A 27,545-nucleotide genomic window follows, 5' to 3' on the forward strand; every position below is an offset into this window, starting at 1 on the left:
AGACAAAAGCAATTATAAGAGCAAAACGGAAAAAAGTAAAAACAACTCTCAAATATGAAAACACAACAAATGTGAAGTGTTCACACTCTAAACATAAAGAGACACTCTTTATTTTTTTTAAAGTAAAAAATAATAAAATTGAGTAGTGTAAACATCATTTGAGTCATTAATACTTTGTTAACTAATTAGTGTTTATTTCAACATTTTGTTTTCTTATTAAAAATATATAATATTGATAATAGTTGTGAAATTTTTTATTTTATCATATGTATATATAATTTTTTTTATGCATTCTAAAAAATGAAGACCCTAAAATGTTTCTTGAGCACTTTGACTTGAAACCAAAACTTTGTTTTGTTTTGTTGTACAGGAAAGCAATGAATGTGAATATAGTGGAAGATATGATATGATATGTTATGGAAAGCATTATGTGATGTGGGAACATTTGAGACCCTACTTCATTAACTCTACTAGTGTCCTACAAAGTAGGTGGTGGGCAATCATTAATTTTAATTTATGAAACTTCCCATACCCATCTCTATCCAAATTTTGAGTCTTCTTTCTCTCTTTTTCACCTTTATTTCTTGCTTTCTTTAACGTGGAAAGGGAAATCATTTGCAGATGCCAAACCAATTACCTTTTCTTATTCCATTACAACACCCTTTTCTAAATCTTAAGCAATCTAAAATGTAAAATATTTTCCCTAGATCATCACCTTTTCTTGCTTTTCCTTGTTCTAGTTATCTAGTGTTGGAACTAGGCGATCCTTCACTTTTGTTTTATGAAAATTATCCTTAAAAGATGTATCAATGGGTTAAAGAAAAAAAGGTATATTTAAACTCTCATTAATCTCAACTCTTAAACAATGTAGGACTATATTCACAATACAACAACATAAAAAATATATAGAAGTCTATTCACACTACAGAAAAATTATTATATAAAAATTAGTTTTAGAGATCAAAACTAATTAATTACTATATTAATTAAACTAGATACTATTTTATAAACTAAAAATTTATTAGTATCTAAAATAGTTTATAATATTAATAAATATTTATAAATTAGTTTTTATATTGATATCTAACATTAATTACTAGGGTTTTAACTAGTAATTATCTTCAATTATAAATTAATTTTTGTACTGACTAATTTAGAATTTAAAGTAGTTAATAGTTATAATTTGGGTAGCTAATGATAGATACCAATCTAAAAACTGATTTATAATTTTTTATTAATAAAAAGTATTTTAAATATAAAAAAAATAGTTTGCAAAACAGTATATAATTTTGTCAATATAGTAAGTAATTATTTTTCTCTAAAATTAATTTCTCTTTAATTATTTTTTATTTAATGATTTTCTTGTAGTGTAAGCTACTCATAGAGTTGTCCTAATTAAAATATAAAACAATTTTTTTTCTTAGAAAAATATAACTCTAAATAATAGTTAATACCAAGCTTGTTTTTTTACATGGTTTCAAACATGAGTTTCCTTACATGAAATATTCTTGCAAACGTAAACATGGATTCCTTACATGAATAGTTCATAACGCATGAGCGCAATGCGGATCCACTATTACACCATTCTCATCAAAGTACTTTTAAGCACTTTTTCTTTCATTTTAATTTTAAATAAAATTGAAATTTTTTAGAAGAAATGATCAATAGTTTTAAAATAATTTTAGCTAACAATAAAAATGTTATCATATAACCTAAATAAAAGTTTACAAATGTAAAAATATTTATTTCTTAAGAATGTTAATTGTAAACATTTTTTTTATTATAGTAAATTTTACAGAATAAACATGTGGAATATACTAAAATACTAATTACAAAGAGCTTTTTAACAAAGCTTGTGCTGCCAAATTAAAAAAAAAATAAAAATCTGTCAAATAAATGCATTGTTCCAAAGATTATTGTGGGTGGTGACACTGAAGTCGTGAGGTAACACATGGCAATGAAAACAATGGTAATCTAGGATGTTTATGGTGGAACCGATTCATGATCATGCTTACTAGTGACCGACAATTATTATAACTCAGAATATGCACATGACAAATATAAAGTATTAATTTTAATAACAAAGTCATGTTCTTGGAGACTCTTGAACGGTAGACGCGAAGTACAGAAAAGAGCCATGGATAGGATGTTAAATGTCAATATCCTTTGGTCGAAGTGTGGGTCCTGGAAAAACTTGAATGTCAATGTGAGAGAAAAAAGGAGAGTCTTGGTAGGTGAGAGTTTTTTCTGAAGTATACGAAGTGAATACGGATGGAGCTTTATGGGGTTTTCTAGGTCGAGTTTTTTGTGTAGGTATCTTTAGAGGTAGTAAAGTGAATATATGGACAATTTTTTTGTTTATTTTGGTGTACAGTCTTCTTTGTTTACTGAATTTATGGGACTAGTTAGAGGTTATAATCTTATCTGTTTTGGAAAGTGATTCTGCTTTGATTTGATTCGTGATGTTTTTAAAAATAATCTTTTGGTCTTGGATCCTTAGGAATAGGTGGAATAAATTTCTTGGTTTTTGTCGGAGTATTGTTTTTAAAGTCTCTCATCTTTAGAGAAGGGAATCATTGTGCGGATAAGTTAGCTAAACTGGGTTTCCTTCATCAGCTTGATTGGGTTTGGTATTGTACTTTGTCTCCTAGTGTTTATATGGAGTTCTTTCATAATAGGTGTGAAACTCCTATGCTTCGTTTTTCTTAGGTTTCTTGTGTTTTTTTTTTGTATGGGTCTTGACCTAGTCCCCCCATATCGGTTTGTATTCTTTTTTTTATAATATTTTTTCTTGTAATGGAAGATGATTATTGAAATCTAGGGTGTTAGCCTAATTGAGATGTCAGGTTTCATAGTAATGCCTAACATGGAGTTTAAAGAAAAAAGAAAACAAAAGAGAGTCATGGTGGTTGAGAGTTTTATGTTTTATATGAGGTATACGAAAGTGGATAGTGTAGGATGGAGAGTTGGGGAAAGGAGTATGATAGTATTATGCGAGGACAGATGGTTAGGTAAGGAGCCACTCAAGTAAAAATATTTAAGAATGTATGCTAATGCAACATGAAGGAAGCAACATTAGGGTAGCTAGGGAGATGGAATGGTAACTTGTGGGAGTGGAGTATAAATTGGAGGAGAGATTAGTTTGAACAGGAAAAAATTCAAGCATATTTTTTAAGCTCACAAGTCCAGGTGAAGAGGGATAGTGGAACTCGTGGGCGTGGATGGATGAAAATGATGACACATACATGGTAAAAATGACATATACGAAACTGAATGCCAACACTATTGGAGAGTAAGACTATTTTACTTCATTATGGAGTTTGAAGGTTATCCCATTTGCATAACACCTTACATGGAGAGTAATGATAAATAAGGTAGCCACAAAAGATAACCTAAGTAGGAGGAGTGTAATAGTTTGGGTGAACCAAGATAAATTCTTATGTGTTGATCTCTCGTTACTTTTGTTATTGTTCATACTTTGTTATTTACTCAACAGTAAGCACAACCTTTACACAACATTTCTGATGGAGTTCTCCTTGGCTCCTTGAAAATTTCTTCGACTGAAAGTGATTTTTGGATGGAAAAGATGATGGCAGTGAAATGAAAGGATAAAAAATGGGTAAAACTTTGGAAAATGGGTAGGAGAATAATGCTAGGAAGGAGGTTAGACCAACCTTCTAGCAAGTTTCTAAGCTTCGCAAACTAAGAGTGTGAGAGCAAGAGATAAGACAGACTAAGAGAGGAATGCAAAATCAATCTTGGCAGCAATTCAATACTCAATTCATAGTCTAAATTATTTACAAGACAAGCACATTTATTTATAGTTCTTGTGACTCATAAAGTGACTAGTGAATCTTCTAAAATCCTCTCCATTAGTAGGTTGCCATGTGGCAATCCTAGTCTTTAAGAAGTTCTCCATTCATATGAAGCCAAGTGGAAAAAGGATGTTGAAGAGTCATGACAAGTGGCGCCCAAGGAGAAGCATGTGACATGCAGGAACTTCATTAGTCATTTTTGAAGAAGGGAAGGACTAGGTGCTTACTTGGCATCTTAGATGGCGTCGTGTGAGTTCCATGTAAGCGTCTCCTCTTGGCCTTTTAAGGCACAAAATCCTAGATTAATTTGACCTAGAATACAAGGCCCAAAATCCTATTCTAATCAGAATCCAAAATATAAAGACTGAAAATAAATTCTAACTACTCTATACAATTTTACAAGACTAAAGAAGAAGAAATCTTTAGAAAATATCTTCTGAAACGTTGTTTTCTCTCTTCTTAACATGGATGTTCTAGTGGCTTGGATTGACCTCCATCAATTCCTCACCCAACACCCATCAGGTCTAAGGTAATCAAAGCCTTGACTTGATAATTTCTTCTCTTGAAGTGCCTACCTCCCCACCATCTATGGACTTTAACACCTTTCCAACATAATCAACACCTTCCACCTTAATCACTTAGCCTCTTTTAGACCTTCCATAGAACAAAGATTATAAACCTAAACTTGAACTTCATAATTCATAGAAACCTAACTCACATACCTTCTCATCCTACGAAACCATAACTTGCAACACATGGGCACTTCAACCTTCCTCAACCTTCCAATCTTCACCAAAATACCTTAGTCTTCCAAATGATGCCATTGTCATGTTAGACCCTCCAACATAGTCGCAACCAATTTATCCGTAAAACCTTCCTAGGCTCCCTAGCCTAACCAAACCCTACCTAGCCACCTCTAGGTTGGTCAAAACAAGTAAGCCAAATGGTTATCTAAAACTATGCCCTATGAATCAAAAGTTGAGTCATCTCTCTCCATCATTTAACAAGTAAAATGCAGTTATAGACAATCTATTACAAATTGGAAACATTATGATTCAACCGTTTTTAAAGAATCATATGTTCTTCATCCCACCTTCCTAGAAAATATCTAAGGACATTAAGTTCAAAGTCCAAAGTACACAGATTCAAAACTCCTTCCTCAAAATCCTCAATCAACTCAAAATACCTTTTACCCCTCCTCAACCATCTCTACAACCACCTTCACCCCCCGCAGTAGTCATGATTCATCTTTTCTAGGATCTCTTTTTTATGGTGTCAAAAAAAGGGGGGAATAAGTGTTTTTAGTTCTTTGTTCTTCACTTTATTTATTTTTTTATTGAATCTTAGTCTAAGAACAACTAGCTCCAGAAAGGTTTGAATGGAGCCTTAGAATCTTTTAACAATGGGTAAAAATAAATTCTCTAGCAGACCATCTAACATATTGTGTAGTGGAATCATCTAGCGAGCATAAAGTAAAACAGTAAACATATTTTATACTGATTTACCCCAAATCCTAAGCTACATACAATTCTCTCTTAAGCAACCACTTAGGAGGTTCCACTAATAAAATCACTTGATTACAACGAGTTGACAAATCTTTCCAAGTTATATTGAGTTAACAAAGCTCTGCAGGTTACGTGAGTTGACAAACCTCTCCAGGTAACATCTTCTTAATCTCCCATTGAGATTAACAACTCACAAAGGTTTAGAACACTTGATGGAGGTATATCTAAACACCACCAATTCAAGCTAAAAAGAATGAAGTAGAGGATGCAGGAAAGAATAAATTTCGTTCTTTTAAGCCTTGTACACACATGTATAGAGTAGTATAGGATATTCCTGAGTTTTTATAATTATGGGATGATTAGAGTAGGGTTTTGTGTCAAAGTCACAGAGGAGGGGCTTGTTTCAAACCATGACATAGGATGAGAAGCAACACACTTAACCCTAATCATATGATAAGTTTGTACTCCAAGCTAGGGTTATGAGACTTGGGCATCAAGTTAGGGTTTCTAACCCTAGCTTCTCTTACATTTTAGGGTTAGAAGCTTGGCTTGCAAGCTTTCTTACTATATAAATAGGCAGCATGTCTACATAAAATGCAAACTTGACGAGTATTGGATTTCTATCAAAATTGTTTAAGCTTTTCTTTCCAAAAGTCTCAATCCTTTGCTAACACTTTGAGAGTGAATTAGTCTAGGGAATTTGCATAAGTTTGGCCTAACCTCTTCAACATTATTTCAATATTCTTCCAAAACATTCCAATTCCACTACATTTTCTCATTCATTCCTACATTTCTATCGGAGAACAAGCATGGAGCAAAGGAGTTATCCATCAATTGGTCATCAGAGCCATGATTCAACACCAAAGCTAAGTGTTCTTTGGTCAAAAATTTAAAATCCTTGTGTTCTAATTGTATCTGTTTGTTTTTTGAAATTCTTACATGTTTTGAATTTAATCTACTAAATAAAATAGGATTTCAATGCATTTAATCAATTTAGACCACTCAAATTCCTTGAACCGAGTCAGTTAGGTTCTCCATTGCATGCATGTTGAATTTGTTTTGTTCAAGTCTTTCTTTAAGTTTTAATCAATTAAAAGTTGATATTAGATGTTGATTTTCATTTTATGATCAGTTCATGTCATGTTCAACGTCATGTTAATTCATAATTATCTTCATGAGTTTTACTTAGCTTATAAGTTGTTTCATAAAATGTCTAGCTGAAAACATAGAAGTTGTTTGATAAAATGTTTCAATGAAATTTTTGTGTTTAGCTTTTCTACGTTTTTCTTATTTTTTAAGTGAGTTCATGACTTACTAATAGTTCAGTAGTAAGTTTCTTAATACATCAATACTCTTTTTGTATGGAAGTCTTGTTCAATTTTTGGAATCTTTAGGTTTGGATGAAAACCATCCAACCTCAAAACTTTCGGTTAAGAAGATAGACAAATATTAAGCCTTATTGAAGAGATTGTAAAGTCTTTTTTCTTCTTTTTAGTCTTGTAAAAACTGTATAGAGTAGTTAGGAAGTATTGAACCTTGTATTTTGGGCCCAAGTAGAGTAGGGTGTAAATAGAAAATAAGGTAGGGTGTAAAATAGTAAAACCGTGTCCACATGTCCTCTCCGAATGGAGAGGATTTTACTCCAATGAAGGCATGCCACTTTTCACTCTCACTACAAAAAAAAGTGTATATTGTGGCGGTTATTTTTGTATAAACTGGCGTTTATAACCGTCACAATATACGGTTGTGGCGGTTTCCCAAACCGCCATAGAACTGGCCGCCACAAAGTTTAATGTGGCGGTTTTACGCTACCCGCCGCAACACCCGTCACTTTAAACATAGTGTAAATAGTGGCGGTTTTTATATGTAAGTAGTGTGAGTTATAACTGTCGCAATTTACATTCATTGAAGAAGATTTTGGCGCCATAATATACGTAAGTAGTGACATTTTTAACTGACGTAATTTTAATTCTGAATAAATAAAATTTAACCACCAATTTTTTATAATATTTTTTATAATCTAATTTATACAATTATAATATTTAACCACCAATTTTACATAATAAAATAAAATAATGTATAAAGTTATAATCATTCAATTCATTTCATTGAAAATTAAAGCATACATGTTCAAAATTTTATATATAATTGAAAATTAAAACAGAAAAAGTTCATACATTCCTAATCAAATTTAAAATTACAACACATAATTGTTCAAAAGTTCATACATTTCTAATCAAGTTAAAAATTAAAACACACATCCCTAATCAATTTTGCTTCCAACACTTGATCATATTACTTGATTAGGTGATGGAACACCACTTCCATAATTTGATGCCTGAAATAAATAATTTCAACATCAGTTCATCAATAAATATTTATAATATAAATATAGACTTTTATTTTTTATTCATTTAAAATTTATTTTTAAATAAAACTCATGCCATACCATTTATATAATTTAAAGAGATAAAGTAGGTTGTGACCTTCGTAGTACGTGTTAGAGTACCAATATTTGTGGTATTAATACAGACCATTTTTTTTTGCCCAGGAGTTTGAATTAATCAAAAGTTAATGCAAATTCAATGCAAGGTAGGATATTCCTATATGGGAAAAGTGGTTCTTGTTAAGTCACTTGTTCAATCCATGATCCATAATGAACTCACATCATGCTTATTTGCCAAAATTAAATCACCCTATCATACGTTCAATCAATTCAATTATAATATTTTCATATATTGTTGAATGATTTGATAGCTTTATGTTGAGGAGAAAAAAAATATAGTTTATTAAATGAAAAGTCATTAAGTATTAATTCACTAACTAAATTTAATAAAGAAATAAACTTTTTTTTTTTTTTGATATTACCATATCACATCACATGATTTAATAATTTAAGAGGATCTACATCTAAATCCAAATAAATTAGTTTGATGTAGTACTGGATTTCTTTAAATTTAATCTCAGATTTCTAGGTGTTAATCTAAGTTGTTCTTTTTATATTTGTCTGCAATCTGTAAATTTTCTTCAAATCCTACTGCTTATGCAACAACTTTGTTATCAACTAAGAACCTTAACTCTTAATTAAAAATGAATAAACCTTAATAAATTTTGGAAGACATACAAATTTAACATATCCAAAACTGACAAAGGTGAAAAGGACACCTGCAATTTCCATCGTACCATGGAGCAGGCTTGTTTGCCAAACTTACCAACCAATGACCTGCTCCACTCACTATTCACTATGCTTTTAGAGACAAGAACCAAATACTTGTTAGTCTAAAGCAAAAATCACAGTTTATGTCTATTTGTTCTTCTCATCCTCATACCCAGATGCTCTTCCTCTTCTTGCAATGAGGTATGGCTCTGGGGAGGCGTTATCACTGGGCATATATTAGCCCCTGATAAGATCTATTTGCTAAAAAACTCTGCTTCTGATCTAGCATTTCCTTTCATTAGAGCATTAGAGTGTGCTGACAATAAAGTTTCGTGAAATGGAATAAAATATGTACTAACTAATGTCTGAATATAAAGAGAAAATAGTGTTTAAAGATTTACTTAATGGGATTGTTTAACTATAAATTGAATACTGTTGACATGTCTTCAATAACCAGCTACTAACTGATACTTCTCTCTTGTATTTAAAGAATAAATCCTTTTTCACTACCAAAACAATGGATACAAATAAAAAGACCAGTGATTCTCTTCTTGATGAACTTTTAGCTTGGTTTTGACCTAGATGAAAACAAATTAAACAAGAAAAAAGGTAAATGCCATTTTTTAAAAAATACTAACAATGCATGAAACCAAAACTGATATCTTTATGCAAAGTGAGTGGGAGGGGGGAGGAGAGGCTAATATCAATTTTTAAAATTCACTAATTTATGAAACTTAACCGACAGCTATAATCTTTATTATGAATTGAATACTACCTCATCCACTCGAACATTATAGATTTGTATGGAAGAGTCATCCATGCCAATGGCAATAATATTGTTGTCTTGAGGATGAAATACAAGAAATGTAGTGCTGGTGGAGGCGGCATGAAAGTTGTCATTGTTTGCAGTTAATATTCACAAAAATTAATACGCCCGCAATATACAATTGCAACAAAAAGTGAAAGAAAGGGGTCATGGAGTGCTAAAATAAACCATCAAAGGGATGCTTAGCAAAATAATTTGTATAGATTATAGTCTGTCCATTTTGGCAGTACTGCTAAAAGGTAAAAAATGATAGGGGGTATCATAAGCACCATATGTTGTCTCTCAAAACAACGATATTAGGACAAACTTATGATATCAACAAAATTAACCACTTTCCTTGATTATGATGAATTAGGTAATTAAATCTTACAAATAAGAGTGAAATCCAGTATTGTTGATGAAGTCACATGATATTGACCATTTAATTGTCCATTTTACCTTTTTTAGCATTGAGCGTGTAGGGATCCACCCTCAATTATCTAAATCAAGCATCTCAACATCTGAAAAGCAATCAACTCCATTGCCGCCACCGACAACAAATTTTTTTCAATCTAAAGCAGTACCAGACAAGCTTCCTTTCTTCTGGTTCAAAGAAGGGTGCATGGTCCAGTTATCATGAACAGGGTTGTATGATTCAACTGCACAGATAGAAGATAAAAGGGTTGTCAAAACTTCATCTCATTCCAAAATATAACTAATTGAAAAGCACAGCTACTCATACTTGTGTCATACCAAATATAACCATTTCCACCACCAAAAACATAAATTCCACCATTCAACCGCACAACTGAAGCATATGAACGAACTAAGTTCATAGGCTTACAAGGTTTGATCACACTCTGAGAAGTACAATACAAATCCATAGTTGCTAACCATGATTTTCCATCTAAATCTCCAATTAAAGCCAGAACAAATGTGTTCACAAGAGGCAAAGGTGACAGAGAACAGAGAATCTACCTCTGGTTTGACCCTACAACTCAATACCACATATATTCAGTGCTATGGAACATGTACCAGATTATGTATATTAAAGCCAGAACTAAATCTATGCAAAGCCAGAACTTCACCTGGTTGTAATTCTCCTAAGCAGAGAATTCCTGTGAGCTTGACCTCTGCATCTATTTTTCCATCCTGCAAGAAAATAAAGAATTAAAGGGACAACCTCCATTCTTTATCTGTTGTTGAATACCAAGGATTCTTCAATACCTTAGTTACTTAATCTTCCACACAGTTTGTGCTATCTGCATTGTCTTCTATGTAATGCGTTTGTTATGATTATTTCGATTGAAGCACATACTTGTTATCAATTACATGGTGTGCTTTGAGATGGTGAATTACCAGATAGTTCTGGTTCTTTTGATGGGTGGTGGCAGCTAAACAAAACCTCAATCATAATAGAAGCGTCAGAGTATATCCAAGAGTTAAAGCAAAAGGTGGAAGAATTGAATCAAGACATAGCTAATGCAAAGACTTCAAGTGACCAAAATTTTTTGCCTATGGTATTTTCTCAATCACTGTAAAAATTAACAGCTTCCACATATGTATGTGTTCATTTAAAAGTTGATATCTTATATAAATGGATTTGATTGATATCGTTGAATGCAAGGAAAAAAATCTAAGATACCTTGAGATAGGTCTGAATCTCCTCTCGCTCGTGGTCGTTAGCAATTCGCACGACATCTTCGATCCTCTTTTTGACGGAAGAAGTGCCTGATTGGAATAAGAACAAACGAAATGAAATTGAATTGTACAAAAATAGAATCGTGTAATTCAATTGGGAATAAAGGGAGAGAACAAAGACCTGGTTGAGCATTGATGTGGCGCGTGAGAAGAGGTTGACGAAAAATGGGTTATGGTGAAGCAGGTAAGGACTTAGTTAAACGAAGAAAGAAATTTAGAGATTTGGAATGAGGAAGAAGCAAAAGATTTTGGGAAGAGGATATCAACGGGTTTTGAAAAATTGAAACTCTGAACAAGCGTGGGAAATGAATTTTTTTAGGGGGAAAATTAAAGTAAATCTGATGGAGGGAGAAAAACGTGAAAGTAAAAATAAGGCACGTTGTATAAAATGACAGTTGAAAATGTCATATTTTAAATATGAAATGTGACGGTTATTTAAATGTCATATTATACTGTTAATTATGACGGTTTTTAATAACTGACATATTAAAACTGTCATTATTTACATAATTTTTTGTAGTGTCTCCCAATGGAAAGGATTTGCATAAATAAGGTGGTGACATTTGTCATAGTCTCATTTGAAAGATTTTGAGAGACTTTCTCCTATAAATAGGAATCTCTTGTACATGACTTTTAACTTTTATTTGATTAATGAAATGTTGTCCAAATTTTGAGACACTTATACTTGTTCAAAGTTCTCTCTAGAGTTGTCTTCTTGCTAGACAATTTTATAGACTCCTCCTAGTAGTGTTGGCACAACCTCACTCTAGAAATTAACTGTTAGTCGAATATCACTTAGATTCACCATGATAATTTTCATCTCTTTCAAAATTTCTACAATATCATTTATCATCCATAGAAGATATTCAAAATAGAACAATGAAGAGGAAGATTTACATTTGAATGCAAATCCGGATTGCATAAGTTTTTTCTTGCTGCCAGAATTTTGCAAGTTTGTGTGCTAGGTTAAAAATATTATTATGAGTTGAATACGCGTTGAAATTGCATGAAATTTTGGATTTGAGAATTTCAATATGTTAATAAACATGTGTTAAAAAGGCGCGTCCATAATCAAAATAGAAAAAAAAATGAGAAATCGCAAAAGTCTGGATGTTAAGTGCAGAAAAATCTTGAGCGAAACTTTGTGTTTCCTTTCGTTGTTTAAATTGTTTCAATTAATTCAACATGCAATTTGTTCCAAAGTTTTTACGATTGTATTACATATCATGTTAGCAAGTTGTGGAAAAAAATTTGGGAACATAATTTGCCTAGAAAGTTTTGCATAAAATTTGGAAGAAGCACTTGTCACTTACATGTTATGCATTGCCCCAAAACCAATTGTTCATCTCATAGTTCTAGAAATTTCTTAGGGCAAGAAACTTTACCCATCCTACTAGACCAAACACTTTATCTAGAGGATAGACACCACATTCCAGATTTTCAAAGTTGAGATGTTTTCCTGGAATGAGTTGTGGTTCTGAAAATATCAACGTCGCCTCACCAGAGTTGGAGATTGATAGATTTAACTGAGCGATCTCTTGGGAGCCATTTGTCTTCTTTCATTAGGGTTTCAGAGAGGGATTAAAGGAAAAACATATTTCAAAGTTTCAAAGTTTTCTTTCAAGAGAGTGAATGTGTAAAGAAAAGTTTGAGCGTCATGTTAGGTATTTCTTTGAGAAAGTTTGAAACCAAGGTAACAATTTCACTTTTGATAACAATGTGGACGAAAAAGTAGTAACATGGATCACTTAATGTGTATATGTCAGATGCTATCTGTCGAGTCATTTTGAGAAACCTGTATGTGTATTAATGGGCTTGTGGTTTCGTCATTAATACCTTTAATATGTCTTCTATTTAGTAATGATTACTCATTAATAAGTTGTTTCTAATTCAGATGATTCTAACCTTGTGTGTTGCAATTTATTAATGTCAAAATAACATGATAAGTTTAAAAAACATTGCTAGGATAAAATATAATGTCATAAAAAAAACTTTATACTTAATTCAATCTTACAAAATTAATTTATAAAATGACTTTACACTTACTTTTTTTATATATATATATATATATATATATATATATATTAACGACTTTTATGCAAACCAACTCAAAATCTTGACATTTCCATTTTCAAATTCTTGAGAAACTAAAACTTTTTTCTTATATAAATGTCTCCCGAAAGGAAGGAAATAAACTTTAACGTTGCAAAGTTAGTCCAAAAGTTTGTCTTCTCTTTTATATACGTAGATGCTAAAGATTTTATTAATATTTACTTTAAAGAAAATAAAGACTGTGCTTTGTAAATTTACAAAATTAAGTGAGAAAAGGAAAGAACAAAGAAATAAACATTGATACTACTGAAGCTTCCATGAAAACTGTATCTTACCATGTATTTGTACAATAATTGAAGGGTTTCTGAACATTATCTTAAAGGAAAACTTGTATGAAGTGAATACAAGATATTATATTCACGTAAACAATAAATATTATAGTATGCCTTGAAAAGAAAATAAGACAAAGTTTTGTATGAGACTAACCATCATCAAAGGAGTCCATAAAATCTGCGCAAAAGCAATGTGCATTATTTAGTTACATGGCACTACCATAAGATTCAAATAAAGAAATATTCAAAAGCTTGGTGTGAAGCATAATTTGCTGAGGGAAAGAAATGATGAAATTTGGAGTAAAGGGGACAAAAAGAGTGACATGACAAAATTGTCAAAACCTGTTTAACAACTTTTGTTCCCACTTTCGTTCCTGTTTCTCTGATCAACACTTTTTACTTTTCTCACAAAACCTCTTTCTTAAAGGAACAACTACTACCACCCCTCTTACCCTTTTGCACCACTTTAACAGCCTCAAAAAAGACCAAGAAAAATGATAAAGCACCGAACAATAAAAAATACTTGTGTCTCTCACGCACAATCATTGACTTTCTCTTCCACCTAACTTCAAAATTTTGTAACTAATTGAGGGTCATATCAACAGGGAAGAAAATGGTAATTTTTTTGTAGTGATGATTTAATTGATTTAACTGAAATGTTTTACCATGATTAACATATATAACATGTATGTTTTCATTTTTGTTCATTTATATATATATATATATATATATATATATATATAAATGAAGTAAAGAGAAATGAGTCACGTAAAGCAAGCTGTGACCCACAACACAGGCCCATTACTTTGGACAATTGCAATCTATGCAATGAGCACCACCTGTTCAACGAAAATGGCCAAAGAACTCCCCCAACAGCAACAACTCCAACTGGGTCTCTGTCTCTTTCCACACTTCACTGCTACTACTACCTTAAACCCACTACTACTATACTTTTATCTTTCCTTTCACATTCCGTTCTGTTTTACTATCTTGTTTTTTCTCACTTCCTATGGATCGTACTGACAAGCAGCAGCTATCCTTGGTCAAGGGTACAAGGCAAAGATACAATGAATGGTTCGTTTCATGTTTTCTCATACTTCTTTCTATGCTTTTAATTTCCCATGCTTGGCTTTTGTTTTCCTCCTAGACAAGTTGTTGCTTGAAGGGTGAGTTTCTGATTATCCATGTTCTGGCATTCTTATTAGTATCATATGCACTCGGTAGTTTATTTCCTATGTTCAAACTTTTCTTGTATTATCAGTTGGTGATCTGTTGAAAAAGTGGTCTGTGTTTTGTCATGTATTCTTGTAATTATGTTTATTAACTTGGATTCTGCTAGAGACTGTTGCAACCGAACTTGATTTTCTATGGTTCTTCTGAACTTGCTGCTGGAAAGAAATAATCAAAGATCTGTTCTAATATTGTTTATTAGATGATGATGATGATGTAATGTATCTCATGTTCAGCAGATTATCTTCTAAGTGATCAATGAAATATCATGCCTTGTGCTTTTTGCATGGTATGACTTCTTGGTTACTTGGATGATCTGAATTATTTTTGTAAACTGCCTTTTCTGTTTAAATTGATCTTGTTTTGGCTAACATAATTTTTTTCTTTAGCAATTGCTATTGTTCTATACCTAGTAATACAAGTTGAGTTTTTACAATATTTTGCTTTCCTTATTCCTGAATTACAGACATTTGAACGATCACCTTCTTTTCTAAGATTTCTTAGCAAGGCAGGGCTCTTGACAATGTTCATATAAACAAAGACTGTTGAGAATTTAACCAACCAAATTTTGTTGGGGGATGCTTTTATCTTAATTGAGCAAAAAGGTTCACGGGGTTCTCATTTTAAAAAGATTTTTCTTTTCATCTTTTGGGTCGGTCCTCTGGGAGTTAACGCAATTTACTGAAAAAAAATCATATGATGTCACCTTAAAACTGTTACAATATTTGTTCTAGAATGATGGTCGCAAAAGTCGGTTTTGCTAAATCCAGTATCATTTTTCCTTATTCTATCTCCCACTTCCTGTAATTTTAAGAAAACAATGCGATTCATTCTTGTTAGAAGGGAAATGCATATGTAAGTCAAGGAATAAGGGTGATGTTATATGTTTTTTATGTATAATTTCGAAAAAAATTCTGTTTTTTCATTCTAAATGCTTTTGAGTGTTTACATCCTTCCAAGCAAAGGAAGGATCAATTATCTTCCTTGCTTTTTGAAATCATTATGATGAGTGAATGGGGGTGTATGAGTTGTTATGATACAAAGTCAACCAAGAGAATTTATCATTTTTATGTTTTGATTGAATGATTCACCCAATGACCTTTTGTAGGATTTTTCGTGATGTACCAAGTGATATAACAATAGAAGTGAATGGAGGAGCATTTTCATTGCACAAGGTTAGTAATTTCTCATATATTTTGGTTTTGTGAGGATTTTAATATGATATGGCAAGGAATATGCAGAATTTCCTCAATGATTGTTCTAATTTTGATTATATTTGCATGAAGTTTCCTCTTGTCTCCAGAAGTGGAAGAATAAGGAGGATAGTTGCAGAAAACAGGGATGATGATATCTCAAGAGTTGTGCTTAATAATCTACCAGGAGGTGCTGAATGCTTTGAGCTGGCAGCAAAATTTTGTTATGGTATTAACTTCGAGATTACATCCACAAATGTTGCTCAGCTATGTTGTGTCTCTGATTACCTTGAAATGACTGAAGACTTTTCAAAAGACAACCTCGGCTCGCGTGCTGAGGAATACCTCGAGAGTGTAGTTTGCAAGAATCTTGAAATGTGTGTTGAAGTCTTGCAACAATGTGAGAGCCTGCTTCCTCTTGCTGATGAGCTAAAAGTAGTTATCCGCTGCATTGATGCAATAGCTTCAAAAGCATGTGCAGAACAAATAGCCTCTAGTTTCTCAAGATTAGAGTATAGCAGCTCTGGCAGGTTACACATGAGTAGGCAAGCCAAATGCGATAGTGACTGGTGGATAGAAGATCTTTCTGTTCTCAGAATTGATATGTATCAAAGAGTCATATCAGCCATGAAATGCCGTGGCGTTCGGCCAGAGAGTATTGGTGCTTCCCTTGTGAATTATGCACAGAAAGAACTGACAAAGAAATCCAGCTTGTGGAATCCATCCAGCCAGACCAAGATTGATTCAGAATCCTCTCTGCATGAAAAGCTTGTGGTTGAGACCATTGTCAGCCTTTTGCCTGTGGAGAAACTTGCTGTTCCAATCAATTTCCTTTTCGGGCTTCTGCGAAGTGCAGTGATGCTTGATTGCACAGTTGCTTCTAGACTTGACTTGGAAAGAAGGATTGGATCACAGCTAGATGTTGCCACCCTTGATGATATTTTGATTCCCTCTTTCAGGCATGCAGGTGATACCTTGTTTGATGTTGACACAGTTCATAGAATTTTGGTAAATTTCTTTCAGCAGGATGATAGTGACGAAGACCCAGAAGATGCATCTTTCTTTGAATCTGACAGCCCTCGTTCACCCTCCCAAACTGCACTAGTTAAAGTGTCAAAACTAGTGGACAACTACCTCGCTGAAATTGCCCCAGATGCAAACCTCAAACTTTCCAAGTTTTTGGTCATTGCAGAAACCTTGCCTGCACATGCCCGCACGGTTCATGATGCTCTATATCGGGCAATTGATATTTACTTAAAAGTATGTTTCATTGTCTTTGCTTTGCTACTTGCAGTGAACAAAACAACAACCTTCATTGTCTCTTATTCTTAAGTTTTGGAAATTTCAGGCCCACCAAGGTTTGTCAGATTTGGACAAGAAAAAGCTATGCAGATTGATTGATTTTCAAAAGCTTTCTCAAGAAGCTGGAGCACACGCTGCGCAAAACGAGCGTCTTCCTCTACAATCAATAGTGCAAGTTCTGTATTTTGAACAGCTAAGACTCAGAAATTCTTTGTCCTGCTCCTTTGGGGAAGATGATCCGAAGCCAATACACCAGTCATGGCGCATAAGTAGTGGTGCACTGAGTGCAGCAATGTCTCCCAGAGACAACTATGCATCACTGAGACGCGAAAACCGTGAGCTTAAACTTGAATTGGCTCGACTAAGAATGAGACTGAATGATCTTGAGAGGGAGCATGCTTGCATGAAGAGGGACATGGCTAAGTCTGGATCGCGTAAATTCATGAGTTCTTTCTCCAAAAAAATTGGTAAGCTTAGTCTTTTTGGGCATAGTTCTTCTAGAGGATCAACTTCCCCATCCAAGAATTCTCATAGAACAGATTCAAAGGTGATTGAGAGAACCTGTGCTAGCACAGAGTAGGCAAAAATGTGTACCTATTATTTTCTTACTCATGGGGCAATTGTAAGTTATACTCATGCTCACACATTCACCACTTTTTGTTTACTTTTCTTCCTTTTTTTTCCCACCTTTATGTCACTACAACTAGATGTTCCTCTTGCTTGCACGTTCAGTTTTAGGAGTTTTAGGGGTATTATAGCGGTTTTTTCCTCGGACGATACATTAACATCCCACCATTTCTATACAATTACATTACTAACTCCTAATACTATTATTTTAATATATTTTCATATTATTTAATTCTAAACTTCCCCTTTATTATATATATTTATTTCTAAACTCATTATATCAAAACTCTGGTTGGAAATCTCACATCAACTAGAGATTAGAGCCTTTCATTGTATATAAGTGGGTGCAAACCTCACCCCATGAGCCGGTTCTGTGGGGTTCAATTAGGCTTAAAGTTCATTTTGTAATATACTATCATAGTCATTCCGAGCCTATCCTAGCGAGTGTTTGTTGGGCTTATTAGGCCACCCGCTATCGGGTCGTTATCGGACCACCCATAATATATAGTCTCACGCACAAATTGGCAGTCTCGGCGTGGGAGGTGTGTTGAAGATCTCACATCGACTAGAGATGACAACATTTCATTGTATTTAAGTTCACTTCGTAATAACTCTAAAGGCTGTTAAATTATTATTTTCTTTTTTCCTCAAATGGTATAATTCAATTTGTATTTTTTGAAATGGACAATTTTTTTATTTTGTGTATATAAAGTACAACTTTAATGAAATTTGATATAACCGAACTTAACAAGTACAACTTAATAAAAAAATATTATCTATTTGATAGTAACAACTTTGTTCCCGTATGCCAATACAGTCCCACATCGTTCCGGAATCGAGGCCAAGGGCAGTTTATTGGCATACGGGAACAAAAATATTATCTATTTCATAAAATATCAAATGAAATTACACAATTTGCAAAAAAAAGGGATTACGGCACTAGCTTTGTTTGACTTTTATATATATATATATATATATATATATATATATATCGGGTTAAAAGAAAAATAAACTAGGTTAAAAGAAGAGACTCATTAAATATGTAATGCTTCCACCTATAATTTTTTAGCTAATAGTAAGTAAAATAGACTTTATTTACTTAATTTGCCAATAACTTCAATATCATTATTGTCTAACTATTTATATTCTAGCAAAGTGGATATAATTGTGTTATCTTTTCTCCCTGCATCTCACTGCTACACAAACTAGTATGTTTTTAACTGAAGGCTTTTTTAAAAGTTAATTTAAAGGTGGTTTAAGAAAATAATTTTTGTTTTTAACAAATTCAAAGGAAGTCTAGTAAAATACGTTCTCTCATAGCACATAACTGTTGGTGTCTTTGTTGTTGTCATTATCATTCTTGTGTCATCATCGTTGTTCCATTTGTTATTATAAAAAAAACAAGAAAAAGAAGTTATTCTAAAAAAAATTGTTTTGAAAAGTTTGTTATGTAAATTATGTTTTGATTCTTGTTTACAACGTATTTCATGTGTTTTTGGAAAAATTACATTCTAAAAAGATTGTTTCGAAAGTAGCATTATCATTTCAAAAAGTTTGTTTCAAAAATTATTTTTGAAAGAATTGTTCTAAGATAATTTTTTATGTGTTTCAGAAAATTTATTTGAAAATTGTTTTTGAAAAAATCTCCTCGAGAAAGCATGATTTTCTAAAAATTTTGAAAAACTTATTTTAAAATATTTTTAAAACAAGTAATTCAAAATCACTTTTATCATGTGTTTCAAGATAAAGTAGATTCGCTAGTTCTTTCTCTCATTCAAATAGATTTTTTATCCATGACAAACTTCCACTCCCACCTTCCGTTGTTCCAATTCCCGAATTTTGTCACCGCAGAAGCTTTTGACGGACTTAAGGAAAACAACCTTGGGAAGGCATTCTTCAAAGCCCCTCTCCCCACTCAATTATCTTCCCAGAACAAAACATCCTTCCCAGTACCCACCTTCCAATTGATGGCTTCTTCGAAATTCTGACCCCAACCTTCCAAGCTCCAGACCTCCCTCAAGTCTTTCCACCAAAGAGAATCCTTGTTATCTTTCCCTCCCTCTCTCAGACTTCTCCATCCCCCGTACTTGGAGTTAATAACCTTCTTTCACAAACCACCCTTATCCGACCCTAGACGTCATATCCAGTTACCTAGTAACGCCAAATTAAAGGTCCTTAAGTTCATAATCCCAAGACCACCATCCTCACGAGCTTCGCATACCTTTTTCCAAGAAGCCCAATCAACCTTTCTTCCATCGGAACCCCACCTATTACAAAGTGAACTTTAAGCCTAACTCAACTCCATAAAACCGGCTAATGAGGTTAAGGTTTGCACCCACTTATATACAATGAAATCTCCATTTTTTTTATTTTTTATTTTTAAACTGAAAACAAAGGACATATGAGAATGAATATCTCTTATTTCTTATTATTCAAATCAAAACAAATGGTCTGAATATATACAAGTAGTACACTCATTCTAGGGTTTAACTAAAGAAGGAAATAATCAATAATTAAATACTAGAATCATAACACACAAAGATAAAATAAAGGTTATTCCCCTCTATAAAGAGAAATAACTGATAATTATAAAAGACACTCAATTATTTTTCTTCTATAAAGAGAAGCAACTGATAATTAGAAAAGACACCCAATTATTCTTCTCTATAAAGAGAAACAACTGATAATTAGAAAAGACTCTCAATTAATATTAGGATCCTTCTGTAACTTTGGTATCCGTATCCTTTAATACCCCGCCACAAGCTGGAAAGCAAATATTGATGAGACCCAGTTTGGAACAAATATTCTTAAAAGATTGAGGACTTAAAGCTTTGGTATAAATATCAGTCAGGTGGAAATGGGAAACAAATGGATGAGACCATTCTTTAATTTTTCCCTGACCACGTGACAATCTATTTCTATATGTTTTGTACGTTCGTGAAATACTAGATTTGCTGCAATGTATCTTGCTAAGTCATTGTCACAGTATAAAAGAGATGGTTGCTCGAAAGGAACTTTGAAATCTTGAAGAAGATAAGTTAGCCATTAAATTTCACATGTAACAGTGGTCATTGCCCTGTATTCAGCTTCACAAGAACTCTTTGATATTGTTCCTTGCTTCTTTGATTTTCAAGATATGAGAGAATTCCTAAGATACACACTAAAACCAGTCACTGATTGTCTTGAATCACTACAGGTGCCCCAATCACTATCACAAAAGGCTTTGAGATGAACAGTAGTGGAAGAGAAAAATAGACCACTTGGAGCCCCTTTGATATATCTGAGAATTATAATCGCTGCATTATAGTGAACAATTGTAGGCTTAGCAAGAAACTGAGAAAGTTGTTGCACAGAAAATGTTATGTTAGGTCGGGTATTAGTGAGATACATAAGTCTTCCAATCAATCTTCTGTAGGCTTGAATATCTGTGAAAGGAATACTTCCAGTAGAAGAGAATTTCTCATGATTATCAATAGGAGTGGGTGCAGGTTTGCAGGCTAAAAGACCTGCATCGGTTAATAATTCCAATGCATATTTCCTTTGATTTACCATAATTTCTGTCTTACTTCTTGCTACTTCTAGACCAAGAAAGTATCTTAAATTCTCAAGATCTTTAATTTTGAATGTCTGATTCAAGGCTTGTTTGATTAGAACAATCTCTTCTTTATCATTTCCTGCCAATATTATATCATCCACATATACCAATAATGCTGTAAAAGATCCTTCAGAAGAATCAATGAACAAGGAATGATCATTCATAGATTGAGTATATCCCATAGAAAGCAAAAATGATGACAGTTTGGCAAACCATTCTCTGCTGGCTTGTTTAAGGCCATATAAAGCCTTTTTTAGTTTACAAACTTTTCCTGGTGGAATAGAAGTCAATCCAGGAGGAGCAATCATGTATACATCTTCTTTCAAATCTCCATGTAAAAAGACATTGCTTATGTCTAATTGTTTCATAATTCCTTTGGATACTCATGATCTTGTTTGCCAATGCAACATGCATTTTAAATAGAGATAGATAGAATAATGGGATAGAAGACAATACCGACTTAATCAGGTAAATCCTCCCCGCCAAAGACAAGAATCTACCTTTCCACTACTCAATCTTCTCTTCAGTCTATCAATCACTCCAGCTCAAAACACCTTTCTCTTATGACACCCACCTACCGGCATATCCAAGTATATAAAAGGAGTTGTCATCACTTTGTTGGTAATCTTTGGATCAAGTGTTAATCTCTAATAGGACTTACTTAATACGGGTCTTTCGGAAGGCATCGAATGATCGAATGTTATTATGTTTGTTGAATATCCTGGATGTGTAGATCCTTGTGAGATCTATGTGGTTGCTTTATGTTGGGATTTGAAGAAGATTGAAAATTTCTAAAATTGATTCATGTAATTTGGTTTTCCCTTTTGATTTAATTGCGCATATTATAAAATTTCATTTTCACTAACTTACCCTTGCTTTTCTTGCTGTGTTGTGTACTGCGATGACTGTTCTATGTACACGAGCAAATGATCATACAGGTGTAGGAGGTCCTAAAAGACTTTAGGATGTTTTAAACTTTATATTGTAGATGTTTGTATTTTTATAAGTCGTAATCTTGTAATATGAATGTTTTGAAATACTTCAAATTTATATAGAAATCAGTAAAACTTATATTGTAATAATTAGATGTTATTTTTTGAGGTGTGAAAACCTTCCTTATAAAACCTTACTTTACCACAATTTATTCAAAGCCACCACCAACAACTAAGCAACCGCAACAAAAGATTTGAAGTTCAATCTTTGAAGATGGAAAGAGAAACAATATTGAAACATAATGGGTTATTTATTCGGATTAGAGGTTTATGTTGGGTTAACTCTTAAAAATAACTTCTATTTTACTTTGGAATAAATGAAATAAATATGGAAAATATTTAATTAAAAACATCACATGTGTAATCTTAATTATTATTTTTATAATAAACTACAGCTTTATATAGTTTACTATTAAATTTTAATAAAAAATATCATACCAAAAATAAAATTTAAAATATATACATACAAAATTATAAATATTAAAACTCTAATTTTAAATTGGCTTAGATATCCATAAAATTATAATTCGCTACCCGAACTATTATTATCCATTTTACCAACTTTATTTGTCTAATATTATCCACAATCACTATTTACTTGAAATTTCTGTGAATATGATAAGGTGACTTTTAGTATATATATATAATATTGAAATGTAGGACATAGACAGATTTATATATTATATAATTATAAATTATATAAATTGATAATAAAGATTTATGTGTACAAGTATAATTAAGTTTTTTTAGCAGAAAAATATTTCTTATGACTAGTCCAAAAGAATTTTTTCTTATTTTTATAATCATAATAAAAATTTATACAATAAATTTAAATTTTTGGAAAATTAATACATTTTTTCTTTTTAAAATTGTGTTAGAATCATACTAGAATTGTCAAAAATGCAATCAATATTTTTTGAATTGGACATTTTTTCAATACGTGTCTTATGAGTGTCATTATCCGATACATGTTTTATGAGTGTCATTGTTCAATACGTGTGACACACCATTTAAGAATCATATGATGAGGCCTAATTTAAATGATTAAAAATAAATTCATAAAAAACATTTATTATTTTCTTTAAAAAATCATTGCGAAAATAGAAAATAAGATTCAAATGTAAAATTCACAATTTTATAAGGAAATTTGACCTAAATAAATTTATGAGTCAATAAAGTTCAACTAAATTGTTTCGACAAGCGTATTGAAAAGTTTGTATGGGTGGGTTGGTAAGGAAAAACCTTCACTTACCAACCGATTATAGCCGTGGCCAACCAACCAAAGTTTCCTATTAATTTCTCACCAACCACGTTGTGCAATTCATTCTCACCAACTACCTCCATTCTCCTCTTATTCAAATCCTCTCAACTCTCCTCTCATCAGTATTGCTGCAATTTCTGCTCAACAATGGCTGGTCAGCGCAGCAAGGTCTTCACTTTGGCTGAGGTTTCTCAGCACAATAATGTCCAAGATTGTTGGCTTGTCATTCATGGCAAGGTATTTTGCCTTCTGCTTTCTGGGTTTCCCTTTTTTCTTTGATTCTTTACGAATTATGGTGTTTTCAGTTTAACCGAACCATATTGATTCTGTTGGGTTGTCTGATGCTGTTTCAAAATTGTACTTTGCGAACTTTATTTTCTTTGTCCAAACTAACTGGATGATTGAACTTGTTAGATCTGTCAAAGAGCTGAGATTTGTTTCGATTTGAAGCATATAAAGTGTTTCTTGTAATGTTTTTTTCTTTTTCTTTTTTCGTTTCTAAGATGTAAGAAACCTATAAATTGTATTGTACCTGAGTCTGGTTGTGATTGATGACATTAATTGTCTTAATGGTATACTTGTTTTTTTGAAGTTCGGTTTCTCAATTGTTAATCTGGACTTGTGTAGGTATTTCACTATATATTCAGGTTGCACGCACATGTCTTGTTCTGGATCATGATTGGGATGATGAAATGTTGGTGGTTTTTTGTTAGGATTCATGGTGCTTTTAGTCCAATATCTAAATTTTGGTTTTATTTCCCAAATTTTTAAAACATTGGTTGTAGCCTTGATATTTTTTGAAATACCCCAACTTTAGTTTCTGTACAGGGAAAAAGTGTTAGCTTTGGTGACTACCTTTTAGGCTTTTAAAAAAATACAGGAACAAAAACTATTGGTTTCAAAAGTAAGGGAGTAAATCTAAAACCAAGATTTGGTAATTTTCGAGTAACTAAAATCACCATTAACCGCTAGTTATTATGATTATATTATACTGAAAATGAACTGAGTTTGGATGGAATATCTGGTGAATAGAGTGTTATTCATAATTAGGTTGTAGGTTTCTTAAAATGCTTTTATGCCATGTTGTGTTATTCATTGTCTTTAAGGCAATGTTTGTGAGTAAACAGTTGTTTTGAAATGAAGTATGAAACTTGTAAACTCTGGAAATAGGAAAATTCTTTCACTATTTCCCCATAAACATTACTTGTAATTTACCTCTTTTTAGTTGTGCATTCTGTCCATCGTACATCAAGAAAAAGCTTTGGATTTTTTTTTGGGATTTACTGACTCTTGACATTGTCTTTGTGCATGACTCTCTCTTTCCATCTGTAGTGTCTTTGTCCATTGAAGTACACAGGAATAATATGTCGGAATGGTTGGGATTCAAGTCCACATTCTCGTAGATCATAATAATTTCTGACAATTTTGAGATGCTACGGAGTACTGAGTCATGTGCCTGTTAGGTTTAAGATATTAGGCAGAATAAAATTGTGCCATTTGTAGACTTCTCAGGGCAGAGATTTAGGTTCAGATTTGATAAACTTCTCTACAAGTACTTGTAAGAAGAAAAGAGAGGTCAAATAAATTACACACTTTCTAACATTGTAATACTCTTTTTAAGGGCTGACATCCAAGGCACTTTTCACTCTATTGCCACTGATCCGGTAGTAGCCCTTTCCTTAGCCACTCTCAACAGAAAACATCAATTGTTAGCACTTAAGTACAAAAGGAGAACCTAACCCACTAATCCATTAGGTGGGAGAAGTTCTAAGTTAAAGTGTCACATCAAGTAGTTTATCCTACTCAAAATGGTATTACTAACTAGCTTTTGAAAAAGTTAAGGTGTATATCAAGTGATTGTAACTTATGAGAGGAATTTGATTCATTTTATCTGACCCGGGGGTAGCCCTTTCCATAGCCAACTCTCAACAAAAGCATCAATTGTTAGTACTTAGCACAAAATGAGATCTAATGCCTAACCCACTGATCCATTAGGTGGGAGAACTTCAAAGTTTAAGTACCACATCACATCAAGTAGCTTATCCTATTCAAAATGGGATTCCTAACATTGCATTTGAAAGCTAAGGTGCATCAAATGATTGTAACTTCAGAGAAATTTTATTCATTTTATGATTTAATATACTTTTTTTCTTGTTCAAAATGTTTTTTAAAAAGTTTATCCAAACTGGCCACTGGTGGATGGAATTAAAACTAAAAGCTTTCCATGTAATATATGCTAGTTGATTAGGAATCTTTTGTTTAGGTGGCCTCTCTTCCTCTCCCTCACCATATCTTTGTGGAACAGGTTTATAATGTGACAAAGTTCTTGGAGGACCACCCTGGTGGTGATGATGTTCTGTTGTCTTCCACAGGTATCAAACATTGTCTCTGAATGCATTTAAATTGTTCATCATTCCTCATGATCTCAGCTAAGTGGGACTTCTGCAAATGCCTTATAGTACTCCAAATGACACATGTTTGCAGGGAAGGATGCAACTAATGATTTTGAGGATATTGGTCACAGCACCAGTGCTGTAGCCATGATGGATGAGTTCTATGTTGGAGACATTGATACATCATCCATCCCCAGCAAGGTTCAGTACACTCCTCCCAAGCAACCTCACTATAACCAGGACAAGACACCAGAGTTCATCATCAGGATCCTCCAGTTTCTAGTTCCCTTGTTTATCTTGGGTTTGGCAGTCGGTATTCGTTTCTACACCAAATCAAAATAATCTTCTAACTGCAAGAGGGCATGAATTGTGCTTCTTTCCAATAATGTATGCAATGATAGGCGGTTGTGGGATATGAATTGTGCTTCTTTCCCTTTTCAATGTAATTTGTTGTTAAATATCACACCATCTTTCTGTCATTAATTTTGCTAAAGGAGTATTGTATCTTCAGCGGTTCAAACTTCTAATTTTTGGTGATTCTCATAAACTGCTTTTTAAAAAATGTTATGCTTAAGTTCCATTTTCATCATAAACTTGTGGCCGTAATGGAAGTTAGAAGAATCTTATGATCTATCTCATTTTAGTGAACAGTTCCATTGGCAATTTGGCATGGTCTATGAATGCACTCTTTGTTAATACTGATACAGTCTAAATCTCAATACTCGCATCGTTATTGTTAAACCATCTTTTTGCGAGGTCTTTAGAATGACCAAAAAGGAAGCAAAATTAGGCAGAACATGCCTTTTGTTGACCAAGAAAAGCCAGATGATGCGTGTATCCTAACCAGAAAACACATTTTTTGCAAGCATGTCTCTTATCTGGTTGCTTCCCAGCATGGCCTAGCTACTTAATATTCTTTTAGGTGTGTACATTTCACTCCTAAAAGTTAATTATACGTGATGAATGCAAATATCTTATAAACTTAGTTCACTTCATTTTAACTGTAAATGCACTCCTTTTATAAATTTACTTATCTTGATTTTAAGACTTTAAATCCGTCTAGTTATATATCGTTTCAGAAATCCTAGGCCTATTCGGAAGGCCCATAAAGTATGCTATTTGCAACCCTCGTTTTCATAATGGCAACACCGATACTAGAAACCTTGGGCCCATTCGGCATGCCCAGCAGTTTTGATATTTGCTACCCGCAGTTATATCCGCACCACCTTTTCCAAAAACTTGGGTCCAGTCTGCTTGCCCAGTAGTTTCAGTATTTACCATCAGTATTATAATATGGCTAATTCTCCCTGCACCATCATTTATTTTTAAACCCCAAATTGCCCTTGTCATCTTTTCCAGATTTTCGCATCTGGAATGAAAAAAAAAGCTTTCAAAAAATCTGGAATGAAAAAAAAAGCTTTCAAATTTTCGCATTCGGAAAACATTATTATGTTGTGGATTGTCATATCCTGAAAGCACCTCTCAGTTATGAATTTATATATCTGAAACTGTCTTACTTGTGTTGCAGATATAAATATACAGAAAAATAAAGGTAAAACAAACATTTTCTTTGCAGTGTTGGGTG

At 32.9% G+C, this 27,545-nt stretch overlaps 2 protein-coding genes and 2 long non-coding RNA genes across 6 annotated transcripts; 2 read left to right on the forward strand and 2 right to left on the reverse strand.

Annotated features, from left to right (window-relative positions):
- Positions 1-7,474: 7,474 nt before the first annotated feature.
- LOC137819682 (uncharacterized) lies at positions 7,475-9,481 on the reverse strand. The gene is made up of 3 exons (XR_011082373.1): positions 9,253-9,481; positions 8,486-9,055; positions 7,475-7,658 (listed from the first exon to the last, which is right to left on the reverse strand). It is a non-coding gene; the product is annotated as an uncharacterized lncRNA (long non-coding RNA).
- Positions 9,482-9,723: 242 nt separating this feature from the next.
- LOC137818930 (uncharacterized) lies at positions 9,724-11,267 on the reverse strand. 2 transcript variants are annotated; one of them, XR_011082170.1, is made up of 5 exons: positions 11,105-11,267; positions 10,928-11,013; positions 10,371-10,676; positions 10,036-10,273; positions 9,724-9,941 (listed from the first exon to the last, which is right to left on the reverse strand). It is a non-coding gene; the product is annotated as an uncharacterized lncRNA (long non-coding RNA). The 2 variants fall into 2 exon arrangements; XR_011082171.1 differs by having other exon boundaries at positions 10,371-10,687.
- A 2,481-nt stretch (positions 11,268-13,748) lies between these two features.
- On the forward strand, positions 13,749-17,756 carry LOC137818929 (BTB/POZ domain-containing protein At5g48800). 2 transcript variants are annotated; one of them, XM_068622593.1, is made up of 5 exons: positions 13,749-13,983; positions 14,118-14,441; positions 15,706-15,772; positions 15,884-17,050; positions 17,139-17,756. In XM_068622593.1, exons 2-5 carry the CDS (start codon positions 14,377-14,379, stop codon positions 17,670-17,672), a joined length of 1,833 nt encoding a protein of 610 aa, XP_068478694.1. In that variant the 5' UTR covers positions 13,749-13,983; positions 14,118-14,376; the 3' UTR covers positions 17,673-17,756. The 2 variants fall into 2 exon arrangements, with proteins under 2 accessions (XP_068478694.1, XP_068478693.1); XM_068622592.1 differs by lacking the exon at positions 13,749-13,983 and having other exon boundaries at positions 14,415-14,533.
- A 5,716-nt stretch (positions 17,757-23,472) lies between these two features.
- On the forward strand, positions 23,473-26,553 carry LOC137818254 (cytochrome b5-like). Its single transcript, XM_068621554.1, has 3 exons — positions 23,473-23,804; positions 25,873-25,939; positions 26,052-26,553. The coding sequence occupies exons 1-3, from the start codon at positions 23,715-23,717 to the stop codon at positions 26,300-26,302; spliced, it is 408 nt and encodes a 135-aa protein (XP_068477655.1). The 5' UTR covers positions 23,473-23,714; the 3' UTR covers positions 26,303-26,553.
- Positions 26,554-27,545: the final 992 nt, after the last annotated feature.

This window comes from Phaseolus vulgaris, chromosome 10, assembly GCF_000499845.2.
Source record: "Phaseolus vulgaris cultivar G19833 chromosome 10, P. vulgaris v2.0, whole genome shotgun sequence".
NCBI lineage: Eukaryota > Viridiplantae > Streptophyta > Magnoliopsida > Fabales > Fabaceae > Phaseolus > Phaseolus vulgaris.